The sequence below is a fragment of the Pongo pygmaeus genome, chromosome 15 (assembly GCF_028885625.2).
Source record: "Pongo pygmaeus isolate AG05252 chromosome 15, NHGRI_mPonPyg2-v2.0_pri, whole genome shotgun sequence".
In the NCBI taxonomy this organism is placed as follows: Eukaryota; Metazoa; Chordata; class Mammalia; order Primates; family Hominidae; genus Pongo; species Pongo pygmaeus.
Window position 1 is genome coordinate 20,694,450 of NC_072388.2, and position 19,995 is coordinate 20,714,444.

Below are 19,995 nucleotides of genomic sequence, written 5' to 3' on the forward strand. Positions count from 1 at the left end.
TGCCCTGCCCAGGTTAGAGTTCTTGTAAAGCGCCATCTGATTGTGTGTTTTCTGGTGGCTACAATAAGCTGATTTTTGGAGCAGGGACCAGGCTGGCTGTACACCCATGTGAGTATGACCCTGCAAGTGACCAGTGCAAAAAGAACTGACCACTTGTCTATGAGAAAACAGGTGATGATTTATAGCAAACTTGGGGATATATTGAGAAGCACTCATTTTCCATTCCTACAAGCTCTCTTGGTGAATTAAAATGTTCCCATTTCTCATATGAAACACAGAAGTGCCAAGAGCCAATTGAGTAAATGAAAATCTGAGCAGAATAATTTATAGAAACATAAAAAGAGTTCCAAATACTCAGTGCTTTCAAGCGAAGCTGATAATATCGGCACCAGATAATCTGAACATTCAGGAAATTAGCTAAGTGCCCTTGGGGGAAAGAGATGAGTTAATGGCAAACACAAATTCTCTTTTATTGCAGCATGCAGCTAAATTCCCTGGATTGGCTAATAAACATGGTGTGGGGATCCCTACTCATAGAATCTTCCTCTCTGGAGTTAGGAGAGTTTTCAACTTCCTCCTAAGGGTAAAAGTGGCCCAGACCCCTAACTGAAGGGCAAGTATACCATATGCAATTACAAGGTATAGAGGCAGCAATGTAGAGGGAGGCCCACAGACCTGGGGAAAATCCGGGCTCTACTCTCACTGGCTGTTTTCAATAAAGCCTCCACTTTCTCAACAGCAAAATGACTATAACTACATCATAATAATATGAGATAATGGCCAGAATATAAAAAGTGATCAATAAGTAGTAGCTCTTCTAAAATATTATTATAATTATTATTATTGAGACTTTGCTTATACTAAGGTTTACACTATCATAAAGGGAAAGGAGAATCGCTTCCTTGGGAAATAAAAGATGTAAGCAACAAAGACCCAAGGAGCCTTTTAGAATGTTGCTCTGAGACCCCAGTGGCTTCCAGCAGATTAGCATCAAGAAGGTTATCTCAAAGACCTTACCCACAGTGGGGGTACAGCAGTGCTTCCAAGATAATCTTTGGATCAGGGACCAGACTGAGCATCCAGCCAAGTAACTAGAATGAAGCAGGAGAGCAAAGGAGGACGGACAACTATTTCTTCTTTGTCCAAAATGCCGACTTGAGCCCAGGTATTTTCCTCTGTGGGCTCCAAAATGATTTCTTCCACCCATCCCCAGAAAATCCTCCCATCCAGCACTCAGTGCTCTGCAGACATCATCCTTAGGCTGGGACGTTAGGAACCATGAGGAAGGCGATGAGTGAGTACTCCTGAACCTTCCACAAACGTATCCAAGATACTGCTGCCTGGAATTGAGGTGTTCGTTCTACTGAATTATTGGTTTATTGAAATCACATGAAATCACAACCTCAGCCCAGGGAACCACAGCAGAATGGAACAGGAGGAGAACTTTCATATCAGAAGCAAAATTTCAGTGCAAAAGAGCAGAAGGTTTAGGCCAGGCGTGGTGGCTCACGCCTGTAATCCTAGCACTTTGGGAGGCCAAGGCGGGGGGATTACAAGGTCAGGAGATCAAGACCATCCTGGCTAACACAGTGAAACCCTATCTCTACTAAATATACAAAAATTAGCCGGGCATGGTGGCACGCGCCTGTAGTCTCAGCTACTCGGGAGGCTGAGGCAGGAGAATCGCTTGAACCCAGGAGGCAGAGATTGCAGTGAGCTGAGATCGCATCATTGCACTCCAGCCTGGGTGACAGAGCAAGACTCCTTCTCAAAAAAAAAAAAAGGAGCAGAAGGTCTAACTCTTAGGAGTGTGATTCTCCTGCTCTCCTGCTTTGTGGGGGAGATCAGTGTTTCTCTTATTTAAGTAATCGGTAGGTCCTGTGAGTTTCTGCAATGGTGTCACCTGTGGTGTGAATAATGGAGGAACAATTGAGAAACTCCCATTTGGGAAAGGGACCCATGTATTCATTATATCTGGTGAGTCATCCCAGGTGGCACCACGTGCAACCCCATGGGCCAGTGACACTAATCCTTTCTCTGGGGATATCACTTATTACTATGGTGAGGCTTGCTGAAGATGTTGTGACTAATTTTCTTACAGAGATCTGGGAAGGGAAAAGCATCACTATCTGTCTTGAATATTCGTGTTTCTCTAGGTCAAACACATTAAAATTTGACTTTAATCATTCAATGGGTATTGTAAAATGCCTTCTATGTGACTATCACTCTATAAAATGTTAGACTGAGTATGAAGTGTGAGATAGATTCCTGTCCTGTCCTCAAGTGGTATAAAAACTAGACAAAAGTACAGAACTATTGTAAATTAAGCAGCCTGAAAACTATTTTAGTATTGACCAGTTGGTGATGTCAATGGACACAATAGAGATTCAGAGGGGATAGGGTGCTGGCTGAAAAGTTGGCCTAGACTGAGAACTTTCATGTGGTACAAAGGATTCACTGAGCCCGGAAAGATGGTTAAGATCTGTATGGGCAGAGAAAGGAGAGAAGGGGAGTTCTGGGCGTAGGGAACAACAAGAAAGAAGGCATGATCTTGGGAATAATCAAGGCACATGCATTGTAGCCTAAGTATACATCTGATAATAAAATTGGTTGACAAGTAGGCAGAGAAGATGTCTTTTCAGGCATGGAAAAAGGAAATACTAGAGCATTCAAGAGAATACAGAAATTAGGGCCAGGGCCAGCCATTGGGAAACTGAGAATCCGATTTAGAGATGCAGACCAGAAGTGAAGGTGAGAGGAGCCGGCTACAGTGCTGCAGACCTCCCCTCTCCTTCCTCGGTGGGTTCTGAGAGGGGTCATCCCACACCTTAGAGGAGGAGAAACCTAAGGAATTCTGTAATAGAGACACTGGGAGTGGTATGAAGGTGTTACCTCCCAGTTACAATCTGGCAAACGAACCAGAGTTTCCATTTCTCCCTGTACGTCTGCCCGTGCCCACAGTTTCCTGATGCTCACTAGAGCCTCAGTGGGACCCAGAGTCAGTGTCATTAATTCTGATTTCTGGGTCCCTGGTGCCCAAATACAGGGGACAGATTTAATGGTAAGGAAGCTTTCAATCACTGCTGTGTCCCTAGGGACCTAAAGCACTAGAGCACACGTGCTTCTGCAGTTCATTTTGAATTTAAAGGACAGTTTAGGATCTAGAATAGCTGAACTTCCACATCAAAAAATTGGTTCCATCTTGCCAAGCCTACCTTCTGATATCATCAGTGACGGGATGTGTTTTTCTTACTAGGGTAGAATAGGATGTCTCTCCCCAAAGGGCTCTGGCAGACAGACCCCTAAACACCTCCAAATTAAAAGTGGCAAAGAGATAAGGTTGAACTAGAGGTACATGGGGATAAAAAGTATAAAAGGTACATGGGATGAAAGGATAAAAAGGCTAAAAAAAATTAAGTACCTCTAACTCAGCCCCTGTTGCCATTTCTCAGAGTCTTGTGTTCTGTGGCATTGTGCTTTCTAGACCAATAGTGTCCAATAGAACTTTCTGTGGCAATGGAAATGTTCTGTCAATCTGCACTGTCCCATACAATAGCCACCAGCTACATGTGGCTATTGAGCTCTTGAAATGAAGTTTCCATTTTTTAATTGAAAACATTTTATTTCACATTGACTAATTTTTATTTCAACAGCCACATGTAGCTAGAGACTTTCATACTAGACAGAGCAGCCTAGATCTTCTCCAGTCTTACACCCACCGGTCCCAGGACTTGAGTGAGTGTTTAACCAGGACTCAAAGTTGGGTTTCTGCCCCACAAAGCCACCCCGTTTCCTCTTTAAAACCAACCTGTATCTGGTGGCCCCTGATCCCCTGCCTTGAGGATCGCCACTTCCAGACTCCTCTCCCCCTCTGCAGTGCTGTCCAGTACCCCCACTGATGACTAACAATCAGAGGGACGTGTTGGTAGAGCTAATGGCTTTCTGTCTGTCCCTTCCCAACAAAGGAACTGTGCCTTAGGGCCTTCACCCAGAGTGACGTCAGGCTGCCCCTGTATGAGGAGGGAAGTACGCAGAATCCTCTGGAGCCAAAGCTCTGGGTGTCTCTCCCCTCTGACCACGGAGCCCACCCCTGCTCCACTGCTCCAGGGGCAGCCCCATGCTGCAGGCAGCTCTTCCCCCACTCAGCATCCCAGGGGCTGATTTCTTTGGTTTTGGATCCAGCTGGATGTCTGCATTGCCGAGGCCACCATGGCTGGCTCAGCAACTGTCGGGGAATCACCAGGGTCTGAGAAATCTTGTGTGCATGTGAGGGGCTGTGGGAGCAGGGAACCACTGGGTGGGAAATTCTAATCCCCGCCCTGCTGGAAACTCTCTGGGTGGCCCCAACATGCTAATCCTCTGGCAAACCTCTGCTTCCTCCTCAAAAGGCAGGAGGTCGGAAAGAATAAACAATGAGAGTCACATTAAAAACACAAAATCCTACGGAAATACTAAAGAATGAGTCTCAGCACTAAGGAAAAGCCTCCAGCAGCTCCTGCTTTCTGAGGGTGAAGGATAGACGCTGTGGCTCTGCATAACTCACTAGCACTCTATCACGGCTATATTCTGGCAGGGTCAATGGCTCCAACTAACATTTGTTTGGTACTTTACAGTTTATTAAATAGATGTTTATATGGAGAAGCTCTCATTTCTTTCTCAGAAGAGCCTGGCTAGGAAGGTGGATGAGGCAACATATTCATTTTGCAGATGAAATTCCTGAGATGTAAGGAGCTGCTGTGACTTGCTCAAGGCCTTATATTGAGTAAACGGTAGCGCTGGGGCTTAGACACAGGTGTTCTGATTTATAGTTCAAAACCTCTATCAATGAGAGAGCAATCTCCTGGTGATGTGATAGATTTCCCAGCTTACTGCCAACATACCATAAACCTCCCATTCTGCTAATGCCAAGCCTAAGTTGGGGAGACCACTCCAGATTCCAAGATGTACAGTTTGCTTTACTGGGCCTTTTTTCCATGCCTGCCTTTGCTCTGCCAGAGTTATATTGCTGGAGTTTTGAAGAAGATCCTATTAAATAGAAGAATAAGCAGTATTATTAAGTAGCCCTCCATTTCAGGTTTCCTTGAGTGGCAGGCCAGGCCTGGCCGTGAACATTCACTGAAATCATGGCCTCTTGGCCAAGATTGATAGCTTGTGCCTGTCCCTGAGTCCCAGTCCATCAGGAGCAGCTGGTTTCTAAGATGCTATTTCCCATATAAAGCATGAGATCGTGACTTGCCAGCCCCACGGAGCCCCGCTCTTGTCCATCACTGGCATCTGGACTCCAGCCTGGGTTGGGGTAAAGAGGGAAATGAGATCATGTCCTAACCCTGATCCTCTTGTCCCACAGATATCCAGAACCCTGACCCTGCCGTGTACCAGCTGAGAGACTCTAAATCCAGTGACAACTCTGTCTGCCTATTCACCGATTTTGATTCTCAAACAAATGTGTCACAAAGTAAGGATTCTTATGTGCATATCACAGACAAAACTGTGCTAGACATGAGGTCTATGGACTTCAAGAGCAACAGTGCTGTGGCCTGGAGCAACAAATCTGATTTTGCATGTGCAAACGCCTTCAACGACAGCATTATTCCAGCAGACACCTTCTTCCCCAGCTCAGGTAAGGGCAGCTTTGGTGCCTTCGCAGGCTGTTTCCTTGCTTCAGGAATGGCCTGGTTCTGCCCAGAGCTCTGGTCAATGATGTCTAAAACTCCTCCGATTGGTGGTCTCGGCCTCATCCATTGCCACCAAAACCCTCTTTTTACTAAGAAACAGTGAGCCTTGTTCTGGCAGTCCAGAGAATGACACGGGAAAAAAGCAGATGAAGAGAAGGTAGCAGGAGAGGGCACTTGGCCCAGCCTCAGTCTCTCCAACTGAGTTCCTGCCTGTCTGCCTTTGCTCAGACTGTTTGCCCCTTACTGCTCTTCTAGGCCTCATTCTAAGCCCCTTCTCCAAGTTGCCTGTCCTTATTTCTCCCTGTCTACCAAAAAATCTTTCCCAGCTCACTAAGTCAATCTCACGCAGTCACTCATTAACCCACCAACCACTGATTGTGCCAGCACATGAATGCACCAGGTGCTGAAGTGGAGGAATAAAAAGTCAGATGAGGGGTGTGCCCAGAGGAAGCTCCATTCTAGTTGGGGGAGCCCATCTGTCAGCTGGGAAAAGTCCAAATAACTTCAGATTGGAATGTGTTTTAACTCAGGGTTGAGAAAACAGCCACCTTCAGGACAAAAGTCAGGGAAGGACTCTCTAAAGAAATGCTACTTGAAGATACCAGCCCTACCAAGGGCAGGGAGAGGACCCATAGAGGCCTGGGACAGGAGCTCAATGAGAAAGGAGAAGAGCAGCAGGCATGAGTTGAATGAAGGAGGCAGGGCCGGGTCACAGGACCTCCTAGGCCATGAGAGGGCAGACAGTATTCTAAGTACACCAGAAAGCTGTTGATCGGCTTCAAGCAGGGGAGGGACACCTAATTTGCTTTTCTTTTTTTTTTTTTTTTCTTTGAGATGGAGTTTTGCTCTTGTTGCCCAGGCTGGAGTGCACCTTGGCTCACTGCAACCTTCGCCTCCCAGGTTCAAGTGATTCTCCTGCTTCAGCCTCCCGAGTAGCTGGGATTACAGGCACCCGCCACCATGCCCAGCTAATTTTTTGTATTTTTAGTAGAGACAGGGTTTCACTATGTTGGCCAGGCTGGTCTCGAACTCCTGACCTCAGGTGATCCACCCGCTTCAGCCTCCCAAAGTGCTGGGATTATAGGCGTGAGCCACCACACCCGGCCTGCTTTTCTTAAAGATCAATCTGAGTGCTATATGGAGAGTGGGTTGTAAGCCAAGAGTAGAAGCAGAAAGGGAGCAATTGCAGCAGAGAGGTGATGGAGGCCTGGGCAGGGTGGTGGCAGGGAAGTAACCAACACCATTCGGGTTTCAAAGGTAGAACCATGCAGGGATGAGAAAGCAAAGAGGGGATCAAGGAAAGCAGCTGGATTTTGGCCTGAGCAGCTGAGTCAATGACAGTGCCGTTTACTAAGATGAAACCAAGGAAAAAATTTGGGGTGCAGGGATCAAAACTTTTTGGAACACATGAAAGTACCTGTTTATACTCTTTATGGCCCTTGTCATTGTGTATCCCTCGCTGCCTCCATTGGACTCCAGAATGAAGCCAGGCAACAGCAGGGTCTATGTGTGATGGCACCTATGGCCAGTGTCATGCAACATGTACTTTGTACAAACAGTGTATATTGAGTAAATAGAAATGGTTTCCAGGAGCCGAGGTATCGGTCCTGCCAGGGCCAGGGGCTCTCCCTAGCAGGTGCCCATATGCTGTAAGTTCCCTCCAGATCTCTCTACAAGGAGGCATGGAAAGGCTGTAGATGTTCACCTGCCCAAGAACTAGGAGGTCTGGGGTGGGAGAGTCAGCCTGCTCTGGATGCTGAAAGAATGTCTGTGTTTTTCCTTTTAGAAAGTGTCTGTGATGTCAAGCTGGTCGAGAAAAGCTTTGAAACAGGTAAGACAGGGGTCTAGCCTGGGTTTGCACAAGATTGCGGAAGTGATGAACCCGCAATAACCCTGCCTGGGTGAGGGAGTGGGAAGAAATTAGTAGATCTGGGAATGAATGATGAGGAATGGAAACAGCGGTTCAAGACCTGCCCAGAGCTGGGTGGGGTCTCTCCTGAATCCCTCTCACCATCTCTGACTTTCCATTCTAAGCACTTTGAGGATGAGTTTCTAGCTTCAATAGACCAAGGACTCTCTCCTAGGCCTCTGTATTCCTTTCAACAGCTCCACTGTCAAGAGAGCCAGAGAGAGCTTCTGGGTGGCCCAGCTGTGAAATTTCTGGCTCCCGTAGGGATAGCCCTAAACTAACCAGATCATCCTGAGGACAGCCAAGAGGTTTTGCCTTCTTTCAAGACAAGCAACAGTACTCACATAGGCTCTGGGAAATGGTCCTGTCTCTCAAGAATCTCTTGCCACTCCTCACACCCACCCTGGGCCCATATTCATTTCCATTGGAGTTGTTCTTATTGAGTCATCCTTCCTGTGGTAGCGGAACTCACTAAGGGGCCCATCTGGACACAAGGGATTGTGATGATAAATTCTGAGCACCTGCCCCATCCCCAGAAGGGCTCAGAAATAAAATAAGAGCCAAGTCTAGTCAGTGTTTCTGTCTTGAAACACAATACTGTTGGCCCTGGAAGAATGCACAAAATCTGTTTGTAAGGGGATATGTACAGAAGCTGCAAGGGAGAGGAGACGCAGGAGCCGCAGGCCTCCCCCACCCAGCCTGCTCTGCCTTCCAGCCTGCTCTGCCTTGGGGAAAACCATGGGTGTGTCCTGCAGGCCATGCAGGCCTGGGACATGCAAGCCCATAACCGCTGTGGCCTCTTGGTTTTACAGATGTGAACCTAAACTTTGAAAACCTGTCATTGATTGGGTTCCGAATCCTCCTCCTGAAAGTGGCCGGGTTTAATCTGCTCATGGCGCTGCGGCTGTGGTCCAGCTGAGGTGAGGGGCCTTGAAGCTGGGAGTGGGGGTTAGGGATGCGGGTCTCTGGGTGCATCCTAAGCTCTGAGAGCAAACCTCCCTGCAGGGTCTTGCGTTTAAGTCCAAAGCCTGAGCCCACCAAACTCTCCTATTTCTTCCTGTTACAAATTCCTCTTGGGCAATAACAATGGCCTGAAACACTGTAAAATATACTCATTTCAGCCGCCTCAGTTGAACTTCTCCCCTATGAAGTAGGAAGAACAGTTGTTTAGAAATGAAGAAACTGAGGCCACACAGCTAATGAGTGCAAGAAGAGAGACACTCGTGCACACCACATGCCTTGTGTTGTACTTCTCTCACCGTGTAACCTAAAGGGGCCCCCAAGGCCTCTCCTCATGTCCTCTCTCCCCAATACGGCTCTCTTAGCTCACTAGAAAGAAGACATTACACTCATATTATACCCTAATCCTGGCTAGAGTCTCCACGCCCTCCTCCCCCAGGGTCCCCAGTCGTCTTGCTGACAACTGCATCCTGTTCCATCACCATCAAAAAAACTCCAGGCTGGGTGCGGGGGCTCACACCTGTAATCCCAGCACTTTGGGAGGCAGAGGCAGAAGGAGCACAGGAGCTGGAGACCAGCCTAGGCAACATAGGGAGACCCCGCCTCTACAAAAAGTGAAAAAATTAGCCAGGTGTGGTGGTGCACACCTGTAGTCCCAGCTACTTAAGAGGCTGAGACGGGAGGATCGCTTGAGCCCTGGAAGGTCGAGGCTACAATGAGCTGTGATTGTGCCACTGCACTCCAGCCTGGAAGACAAAGCAAGATCCTGTCTCAAATAATAAAAAAAAATAAGAACTCCAGGGTCCATTTGCTCCTAGAACGCTACCACACAGCCCCAAACAGAGCCATCTCCATCACACCCCTAACAGTCCTGGGTCTTCCTCAGTGTCCAGCCTGACTTCTGTTCTTCCTCATTCCAGATCTGCAACATTATAAGACAGCCTGTGCTCCCTCGCTCCTTCCTCCGCATCGCCCCTCTTCTCCCTCTCCAAACAGAGGGAACTCTCCCACCCCCAAGGAGGAGAAAGCTGCTACCACGTCTGTGCTCCCCCACCGGCAATGCCACCAACTGGATCCTACCTGAATTTGTGATTAAGATTGCTGAAGAGCTGCCAAACACTGCTGCCACCCCCTCTGTTCCCTTATGGCTGCTTGTCACTGCCTGACATTCACTGCAGAGGCAAGGCTGCTGCAGCCACCCCTGGCTGTGCACATTCCCTCCCGCTCCCCAGAGACTGCCTCTGCCATCCCACAGATGATGGATCCTCAGTGGGTTCTCTTGGGCTCTAGGTCCTGGAGAATGTTGTGAGGGGTTTATTTTTTATAAATAGTGTTCATAAGGAAATACATAGTATTCTTCTTCTCAAGACGTGGGGGGAAATTATCTCATTATCGAGGCCCTGCTATGCTGTGTATCTGGCTGTGTTGTATATCCTGCTGCCGATGGCTTCATTAAAATGATGTGGAAGAGCAGAGACTGTGCCTCTGTTTGACTGGGTTTGGTAGGAGTCATTTTCTGCTTGCTGGTGATCACTAGCTGGGCAGAGAAAAACCAAGGCATTTGTCCGTGATGCTGTCCAGGAAGCCTCATTCAACAAGCTGCCTAAGTCAACCTCTTCTTGGAATAACTTCTAAAAGTTTCCGGTTAGCAGGCTATGCTGAGGGCCAGGAAAACCCACCTACCAGCTTGGACCCCTCCTCTTCCACTCCCATGCCACGCCACGGGACCACCCATAACAGAAGCCCATACACGTGGGTGGCAGTGACCTGCGGCAGACAGGGACCACACAACAAGTGTCCCCAAAATGCCACCCACTGTCTCCTGCCCTCCAGGAGTATTTCCTTTGCCTCTCCTCTCAGACTGGGTTTCCACTGAAACTGCGCATTGTCTCACAAATTCATGGTTGGGGACCACCCACCACTCTGCTGCCCGATCCAGCCCCACGCCAGCCCTTTGAGGTGCCCAAGCTGACACCAGGAGCAAGGTTGAGAGGAGGCTGTGACCCCAGCAGGACTTTATGTTCCCACCATCCCGGATGTGAGAATGAGGAAAAAGGAGATGAGCTGTCTCCCCACAAGCCCAGAGATTTGACCGAGGCGAGTAGAGGCCTCGAGATCTCACCTAGGAGAAAAGACATGGGGCTCCCTGGGGTCCACAGCACACTGCGCTCTCCCTCCTGAGACTCCTGCTGCCAGAGCACCTTTCCCCAGGGTCATGGATGCTGAGGGGAACATAACTTAGAGACCACTCCACCATCCACCCAGCAAGCACAGCTACCAAGACCCAAAGCTGAGGCTTACCAATGCCCAGAGTGGGAGGGGGTTCCATCCCTGAATACCTCCATGGTTCCCCTATGCGTCTGACCATCCCAACCAGAAATACATAAATCCTCTCAGCTGCAATTCAGGCCTGCTTCTTTTCATAGGGATGAAGCTACAGGTTGAGTATCCCTTATCTGAAATGCTTGGTACCAGAAATGTTCAGGTTGTGGATTTTTTTTTTTTTTTTTTTTTTGAGGCTGGGGGTGGAATATTGGAACTTACCAATTCGGCATCCCTAATCTAAAAATCTGAAATCCAAGATGCCCCAGTGAGCATTTCCTTTGAGCATCATGTTGGCATTTAAAAAGTTTCAGATTTTGGAGCATTTCAAATTTCAGATTTTTGAATTAGGGATGCTTAACCTGTACCAGCTTTAATAGGTGACCTAGAGCACGTCCGTCCCCTCTACAGGCTTATGTGTTGCCACTTACGAAATGTCGGGTAGGACTGGAGGCTGCCTCCCATACCTGCCCCTCTGAGTCTGCGACCCCTGTAGAATTAAGAACCAGTGTCCCTTCTCCTGGTCAGCCCTACTGAGGGGAGTCACAGAATCCCCAGGTCTTTCTAAGCTGCCCCATCTCTCACCTAAATACAATCCCCTTAAAGAACACCAAAGGGAAAGGGCTCAGACCTCCATCACAGCAGGGTCACTCTCGCACGTGGTAGGACCATACCACCTTCACAAAGGCGGGGTTTGCCACCTTTGGGGAGCTCTGGGGGGCCTCTACCTCCTCACCAGTCTGACACAATGCCAGAGATTCCACCACTGGGAATTGCTTATAATTAAAACATTCTCTTCTCTGTATTAAATGAAAATGCCCGTGGGAGGGTTAATAGAGCAAGCCTGTATCAACCCTTAAAAACTGAGGGCCAGTTAGTTTCTCTTTCTTTTCCCCCTGAAGTGGTACTTCATTTTGTTCTATAGAAAAAAGATTCAGGCAAGGGAAGTGTGGGTGGCTGGGGAGGCAGGTCTGCTCCTTTGAGTTGGCTGCAGTGACATGGAAGTCATAGGGCTGAGGGAAGGAGACAAGAGCCTGGATGGCAGTGAAGGGGTCAAAGATAGACCCCTCCAAGAACCTCAGAGGAGACCCGGACTGCAGGAGACCTGCAGGAGGACTGCGGGAGCCTGTGGAGGCCTGCGGGAGCCTGCGGAGGCCTGCGGGAGCGTGTGGAGGCCTGTGGAGCTGCAGGAGCCTGTGGAGGCCTGTGGAGGCCTGCGGGAGCCTGTGGAGGCCTGTGGGAGCCTGTGGAGGCCTGTGGAGGCCTGTGGAGGCCTGTGGGAGCCTGTGGAGGCCTGTGGAGGCCTGTGGGAGCCTGTGGAGGCCTGTGGAGGCCTGTGGAGGCCTGTGGGGGCCTGTGGAGGCCTGCGGGAGTCTGTGGAGGCCTGCGGGAGCCTGTGGAGGCCTGTGGGAGCCTGTGGAGGCCTGCCAGCCCAGTGCCCTCAGGCAGCAAAGCCCAGCAGTCACTGGTCCCCCAAGGCCGCCCGTAGATCTATGCAAGGTGATGCAACAGGGGCTATGGACCCACCCACACCAAAGCAGGGAGGCAGGATGACAAGGCCCAGGCAGGTAGGGGGCCATTCGGAGAGCAGGCTCAGCTCCAACCCCCAAGAAATTTCCATCTAAATCCAGGAGATCCTTGATTCAGCAACAACCTTCCCTCATGTCTGAGGCTGTTAAACCTAAAGCCAGTTAGGGCAGAGGTCAGAGGGGTGGACCAGGAGCAAGTGGGTCGAGGGTGAGCAAGTGTCAGGAGTGAGGACAGAAACTCCATCCATCTCCGACTGCTCTGCTCACATGTCTGGCTCCAGGGCCCACCTAGGATGTCAGAGGGAATTAGAGTGGCCTTGTGAGGAGGCTCAGGAGAAGGGCTCCTGTGCCCACCGGGCAGGTCAGCACTGGGCCTAACACCACCACAGCAAAGCCCCTCAGTGCAGAGGGCCCAGCTATAAGGAACTGGGCATTGCTTAGCCTGGAGGGAAGAGGCAGCTGAGGAGACCTGGAAAACACAGTCACGAAGAGACTGGCCATGAAGACCCACAGACCCTGTGGGCCAAGGCCTTGGGCTGCAGCTGCAGCTCTACCAGCCTGGACCCAACCTCAGGCCGACATCCCAGCAGGGAACATGTTACTAAGGCCAGTTGTAGAAGGGACTTCTCTGGACACATGCCCTACTGTCCCAAAAGGCTTAAGCACAGGCCAGTCCCAAAGGCAGAAGAATGGACTAAATGAGCTCTTGTGGCCCCAGGCCTAAGATTCTAGAGGACTCTCTGAAACTTCACTTGAAGACCTGACCTCTGAGTGCAACTGGAGTCACAGCCACTCAGCAGAAAGGGCAGGCTACGCAAGCACGTGCTTCAGGAGCATCCTGGTGGGGTCTTCAGCTCTGACAGAGCAACCCCTCTGCTGTTACCCTCACTGGGGGCAGCCATCTGAGTCTTAAGGGGTTGCTTATTTTTTAGGTCCAAACATAAAATTCACCTCCCCTGGGATCACGTATACAGACAGGCCTACGGCACCTTATTATCAGGTACCATCCTGGTGTGGAAGTCCCCTGGCCTGTGTGCTCTGTGGGATGGGAGTATTCCTTGTCATCAATGCGTCCCCAGGAACTAGAACAGTGCCTGGCACACAACAGATACCATTAAATGAATAAGTGAATGACTCCTGCAGTTAGGCTCTGGGTGGGGGGAGCTGAGTGTGAGGAGTGGGGAGTACAGGAGAAAGGAAAGTGAGGATTAGTAGAGGAAGTGGTCAGGTGAGTCAATGTTTCACAGTTTTGCCCAGAGCTAAAGTAACTTGTCAAGAACTTCAGAACAAGCAAAGCCTGAGTGGTGGCCCCTTGGTCAGGGCAGCCCCCAGGCAGGCACACATGTATCCAACAAAGCCTGGAGGACGGGGACTTTGGGAAAGCACGCAGGGTACCTGGGAGTCTGACCTCACTGTGTGACCACACTGAGGTCCAGGGCCAACAGTCATTTTATGTGGGTTCACCTCAGTTTCTCCATGAGTCCTACTCTAAAACCCATCTACCTCCTTGAGCCATGTGTGGGAAGACCAGCTTCTGACTGGGATGAGTCTGGGCGAGCAAGCACATGGAGACCCAGTGCTGTCATTCTGGCTGCGGGAAGGCTGCAGGACCACCAGCGCCCTGCGTCTGTGTCAAGGCCACCTGGGCAACCCGGTGAGGGGTGGGGGGTGCAGGCCTCCTTTCACACAGAGACACACATGCCTGAGGCCTCCCTGGGTAGCACACATAGAGCTATATTTTGCAATTAATAAACAGGTCAGACATTGAGTCAGTAGCCACAAGTAGAACAGGAAGTGGAAAAAGTCTCCCACTTCCCTCCAGGTGTTTGGGGGCTGGGGCGGTCCCCTCCCATTTCCATGATGTCATGGTTACCAAGAGGTGCAAGTAGGGCACCCTTTGAAGCTCTCCCACAGAAGCCACATCCTCTGGAAAGAAGAGTTAAAAATACTGAGTTAGAGATAGCATCGCCCCAGGCCACGTGCCGAGGGGAGCAGGCTGGGCCGTTACACCACCCCCCAACCGCAGGTGCAGCAAGGCCAACACCCCAGGCTGGGAGTGGCTGCCGGCCCCTCTGTGACTTGCACCTGGCCCGCAGCAGGCTGGGGAGGTGCTGCTGGCCCCACTGCTGAGCCGCCTCCCTCACCGCACCTCTGCTGCCCCTCCAAACCAGCCAAGGTCAGACCTTGATCTGACCTGATTAAGCGCTTGTTTAGTACAGGACAGACCCTCAAGGCTTATGCTTAGGCCAGTGTCTCCTGGGAGGGAGGGATGTGGTGAGGCCGTATCTGCCCCCGCACAGAGCTAAGGCTGATTCTCTGAGGGACCCCCCTCAGTAGCACCTCCCCCCTTACCCTGATGCTTGTCCATTAGGTAATGGCCCTAATGGACGCCCTGACGGACACGTCCGGGACCCAGGACCCGGAGACCAGGAATCTGCAGGTCTCGGGGAGCGGCAGAACCTGAAACTCAAAAATACCAGGCTTGATCGCCTTCTCTTCGGTAGTGTCGCCATCCACCCGCATGAGGGCAGCAGCGCTCCACCAAAAAGACCTCTTCTCCCTTTGTCTGTTAATTCTGGAGAAAGCCCCCAAAGTTTAGGAAAAGCTCTTTTCCGAGGAAAATAAAAGGGCAGGTGACTTTTATCCCACAAGTCCCTGCCCTGTGCCCGTCACTGCGCTGGGCGCAAGGCCTGTGTCATCCTGTCACATCCCCCCCAAAGGAGAGGAGGGGCTGGGGGCTGGGCCGGCAGCAGGGGGCGCTGCTCGTCCGGGATCGTCAGACCCGCTCCACCCGCAGCCCCGGAGGAAGCGCCCAGGGAGGGCTGGGGGCCCGGAGGAGGCCTTGGGTTCGGAATTAGGCTGGCAGGAGTCCGGGATCCACCACATCATACACTCGTGCCTTTGGCAGGTCACTAACCGCCCACCGCCTCAGTTTCCCGGTGGGACCAACTCTCTCTCACAGGTAGTTTAAGAACCAGGCTTTCTTTGGCATTGTACACCTGCCATGTGCCAGGCTGTGTCGTGCTCTGGGGATTCAGCCTCTGTGCAAACTATGACTCCATACAGATGAAGTCCAAGAACAGGCAAAACGCATCGCAGGTGATAGAAATTAGGGCACTGTTTGCCTCTGGGGTAGAAGGATGGATTGAAAAGGGGCACGAGGAAACCTTCAGGGGTGGTGGAAATGTTCCGTATCTTTATCTTGGGTGATGGCTACATGGGTGTATATATATATATATCAAATGCATCATTAGTGTATTTTCATGTAATTGTGCCTCAAGAAAGTACTGCTCCCATTAAATACACACACACACACACACACAGAGAGAGAGAGAGTTTCTGTCTTCAAGGAGTTAACAGTCCAGTGAGTAGTGGGTATGAAAGAGATGTGTTAATGGCTGCAATTGCAAGACAGAGGCTTTTGTTACTATATTCTCCTCAGGCAGGAGTCCTCAGGCAGGAGGCAGGAGAACCAGTTGTTTGTCCCTAAGCTTCACTGCCCCTCACTAGCCTTCTCTCCTGTGGCCTTTAATTTTTCTGAGTCCCCATGTGTTATTATTCACATAGAGATAAAAATACCTGCCCACCTATTCTCAGCGTTGTTGAAGGGATTGAAAGCAATAATGGGTGTGGAATGCTTAGTAAACTGAAATCCCAATGCAAATGTGAAGTGGGAATGCATCAGAATGCCCAGAAAGATGAACCATGACCCGAGCGAGATGGGTTGGGCCAGGTCAGATGGCACTGCATACTGAGAAAAAAGTGGGCTGGCTGCGGCTTCACACAGCCCAGGAGAGCTCAGAACTCCCCAGGCCCTGCCAGTGCTCTGGTGTTTCTCATAGTGTGTGGCCACCTCTCCAGTCACTTCGGCCCTAGGAGCTTCTTCTTACACCATGATTTTGTCACTACCTCCGCAGCTTCCCACCTACTGCTTCCGGCTTCCGGAAGGAAGCGCGTGATGGAGGGGAAATGACAGGGCCAGGAGGCAGCGGTCAGGCTGGGCCAAGTTTCTGACAGAAGCCAACACTTCTGGCCCCACAGTGCTCACAGCCTCCCTGACTCTCCTCACCACATCACAGCTGAAAACGCTCACATCTTATCTCCCCTCTCAACCTCTGGGGGCTTCTCTGCTTTCAGAAGGACCCCCTGGAGCCCCTGGCAGGACACATCTGAAAGCACAGAGCCAGACCTCTGCAGCCCCCTCCAGCGGGCACGTTCTGCGGGCAGCCATCTCCTCGCAGGCCAGAACACCCCACATCACTCCAGGAGGGTTCACCACCTTTGAGAAGAGAGGACTCCAGTGTCTGTTCGCTCTGGAAATGTGGGCATGTTCCCATTCCAAAGGTGATAGGATCTGAGGGGAGGATCCTTCCCATTTTCAAAGCCTCCCTAAAATCCCACTGAGTAGTGGGGAGGAGTGCAAGTCTACCCTTTCCCCGAACCACCCACATGAAATTTAGCAACAACAACAACAAAAAAGAAAAATATTAGAGGAAGATCATATAAGCGTAAGAAGACAAGGCTGGCAGGACCTAAGAGAGTCTAGGTAGATGAAGGAATATTGTTTACATAATGGGGAGCACCTGGTCTCCATTTCATGCTTCCAGCCCTGATGAGAGGAAAGTAGGTAAACCCTAAAAGGGACTTCTTTCCAGTGGAGGCTGCAAGATTCTATTTTTACCAACCTCTAAGGTGTCCACCTCATCCTTGCTGACCCAAGTTATTCCAGTGATTTACCAAGGGACATGGGTGGAACGACATCCTTATCTGGACTCCTTATTAACAATATCCTACATCTGTACAACATCAAAGCAAACATCAACTCTTGATCAAAATGATAAACCCAAGTGGTAGGCAGAGTATTCTCTCCCCTTTTACAAATGAGAAGGCACATGGAGCGGCTTGCACAGGATCACGGTGAACTAGGCCCTGATCCCCACCAGACTCAGATCCCAGGCTTTCCACCAAGCTCTGTGGACTCAGAAATACCAAGTGGTTCCAGATTCAGCCATCAGAGGAAGGAACATGAATTGACTGGCATTCCCAGGCCCCCTAAGACTAAGTGTCTTGTTTCCTGCCTCCGTGGCCCTTCCCTCTTCCTAACTCTGCCTGCATGGATTTGATCCCCCTTCAGGGTAAGATCAGAATGACAAGGAAGAGCTCTGTACCTTTAGGAGGCACTCCCTCAATAAATATTTGATATTGTCGGGCACAGTGGCTCACGCCTGTAATCCCAGCACTTCGGGAAGCCAAGGTGGGCAGATCACTTGAGGTCAGGAGTTCAAGACTAGCCTGGCGAACTTGGTGAAACCCCGTCTCTACCAAAAATACAAAAAATTAGCCGGGCACGGTGGCGGGCGCCTGTAATCCCAGCTACTAGGGAGGCTGAGGCAGGAGAATTGCTTGAACCCAGGAAGTGGAGATTGCAGTGAGCCGAGATCACGCCATTGCACTCCAGCCTGGGCAACAGACCACGACTCCGTCTAAAAAAAAAAAAATTGATGTTTGTGGCCTCAAGGCAATACTTATCCACTACTCAAGCATGTCAATGGGGATAACTAATATCCAGACACACTCCCCATGGCTGGTCCCTTCGCTGACTCTTTCTTAGCTGTCAGATCTCAGCCTAAAGGTCACCTGGTCAGAGAGGTCCTTCCTAACCACTCTAAGCGGCTCCCTCCCCAGCCCCATTTACTGTCACATTATATTGTTTACTGTTTCTTTCCTTCACTCCACTCACAACAAAATTATTTCATTTATGTAATAATTTGGCTCTCTTCCCTACTGGAATTTAAGGCTCAGAAAGTGAGGCACCTTGTCCGTTCTGATCACTTCTGTAGCACTTAACTCATAGTAAGCAAAAATTTAAAGGAAGGAGTAATAACAGAAAGAATGAGCTCTGCCATCAGATGTCTCTTATTTATACCCTGACACTAGATTGGGGTTAAATGTTGACAATCATTGAAGCTGTTAGACATATGGGAGCTTGCTGGCCTCTTGACGTGCGTGTATACACACGCATGAGGGAAAATTTCAATTAAAAGTTAAAAACGAAGTTGTTTATCCCTGGGATTTAACAGGCCTGAATAGCGGTCTCAAAGGGGGCTCCTAGAGAGGTCTCTCCCCTTCTCCCAGGAAGAGCCAGGCCTGCCATTGGCCACCACGGTGCTTTAGCTGAAAGTCAGTGAAATGGATGTGCAGCTGACGAAGAAAAGCAATATGTCATAGAATCCTCAGATCTTCTAGTGAGCACTGAAAGGAATGATACATTTGTAGAGCAATTACATTCAGATATTTACACTTACGTTTTGTTGGGATAACCACAGTATGAAGTATTACTAGCCCCATGCTTATTTTATGATTTATCTCATTCAAAGCCTAACCCAAACGCTTTCAGCTAGACAGAAATAAGATTCAAACCTAACACTTGCTAACTGAGTCTCCATTTCCTCATCAGGAAAATAAGAATGCCACCCACCTCCTTCATGCAATGATAGGGAAACGTAAGTAACAGGAGGGCGCTTAACAGTTTGCCAGACATGTGGCCCACGCTCACTCACTCCTGGACAGGAAGGGCTGTGTCTTATCTTTTCTAATGCCATGCACTACCCAGCACAGAGCCTAAGTGTGTAATTATTTGCTAAATTTTAGAGACAAAAGGTCAACAGACAGTGGCAGAACAAGTCCTTGAATCAACACTTTCAGATCAAAGTGTTTTCCACAACACCAGGCTGCCTCTCTGGTGGTTTGAAAATAGTTTTTTAAAATCCCATTGACAGAACTTGGACCTACCTATAAAATCAATGTAAGCAAATAAAATACTTTGTTTAGTCCTTCATAAGCTTCCTCCCACTTTTTTCCTACTCTCTCCTCTAAGATCCTTGTTCTAGAAAGTGTTTTTTCTCACAGGAGAAATCCATTTTTTATATTTGTTAAAAACTTTTAAATTAACCATAGTTATTAAGTCATTTCACACTCAAACTTTTATTATAGACGCCCAGAGCTGAGCTGCAACCCAACAAGATAGGAGAGCAGCAGAGTCTCCCGCTAAGTTTGTAAATAAGCTCCCTGGCCTCTATAACCTCCAACACCAGGGAGCACGCCTCTGTGACCTCCCCAAGTATTTTCTAGCCATCACAACAGTGTTTTGAAGCCCAAGATGAAAGGATGTGATCACAAGAGGCCAAAGGTATAGGCTGCTAAGAGAAGAAAACAAGAGAGATGGTTTCCATGTGATAGGGGCCAGGAAATGTGTGGGCAGGAGGTGCTCAGGGCTGGGCTTCCCACCACTGCAAAGAATGGCAGGGAACAGACTTTCCACAGTGTTTGTGGTGAATGGCTTCCGGCCCCATAAAAGCGCATAGAAAATAAAAATAAACCACCCCATAGAGGTGTTGAGCAAGGGGGAGCAGGAAATGCTAGGGTCTACCTCACTCTCCATGCAGTAGTACTCAAAATCAACTCCTTCAACATACTTCAGCTGAAAAAACACCTAAGAATCAGAAACGCAATGGGGCTTGGGGGTGTCTTTAAGTTCAAGACAGGGTCTCGTTCTGTTGCCCAGGCTGAAGCGCAGTGGTGCGATCATGCAGTCTCTACC

General features: G+C 49.6%; 1 protein-coding gene and 1 long non-coding RNA gene across 2 annotated transcripts in view; one reads left to right on the forward strand and one right to left on the reverse strand.

Annotated features, from left to right (window-relative positions):
• LOC129012897 (T cell receptor alpha chain MC.7.G5-like) overlaps positions 1-10,014 on the forward strand; it is a 595,859-nt gene extending 585,845 nt beyond the window's left edge. The window contains exons 4-7 of the mRNA XM_063651408.1: positions 5,348-5,620; positions 7,462-7,506; positions 8,397-8,504; positions 9,465-10,014. Of these exons, the coding sequence (XP_063507478.1) occupies positions 5,348-5,620; positions 7,462-7,506; positions 8,397-8,503 (425 nt within the window). The 3' untranslated portion in view covers position 8,504; positions 9,465-10,014. The remainder of the gene's footprint in view (positions 1-5,347; positions 5,621-7,461; positions 7,507-8,396; positions 8,505-9,464) is intronic.
• A 4,085-nt stretch (positions 10,015-14,099) lies between these two features.
• LOC129012717 (uncharacterized) lies at positions 14,100-14,898 on the reverse strand. Its single transcript, XR_008493694.2, has 3 exons — positions 14,748-14,898; positions 14,590-14,651; positions 14,100-14,321 (listed from the first exon to the last, which is right to left on the reverse strand). It is a non-coding gene; the product is annotated as an uncharacterized LOC129012717 (long non-coding RNA).
• Positions 14,899-19,995: the final 5,097 nt, after the last annotated feature.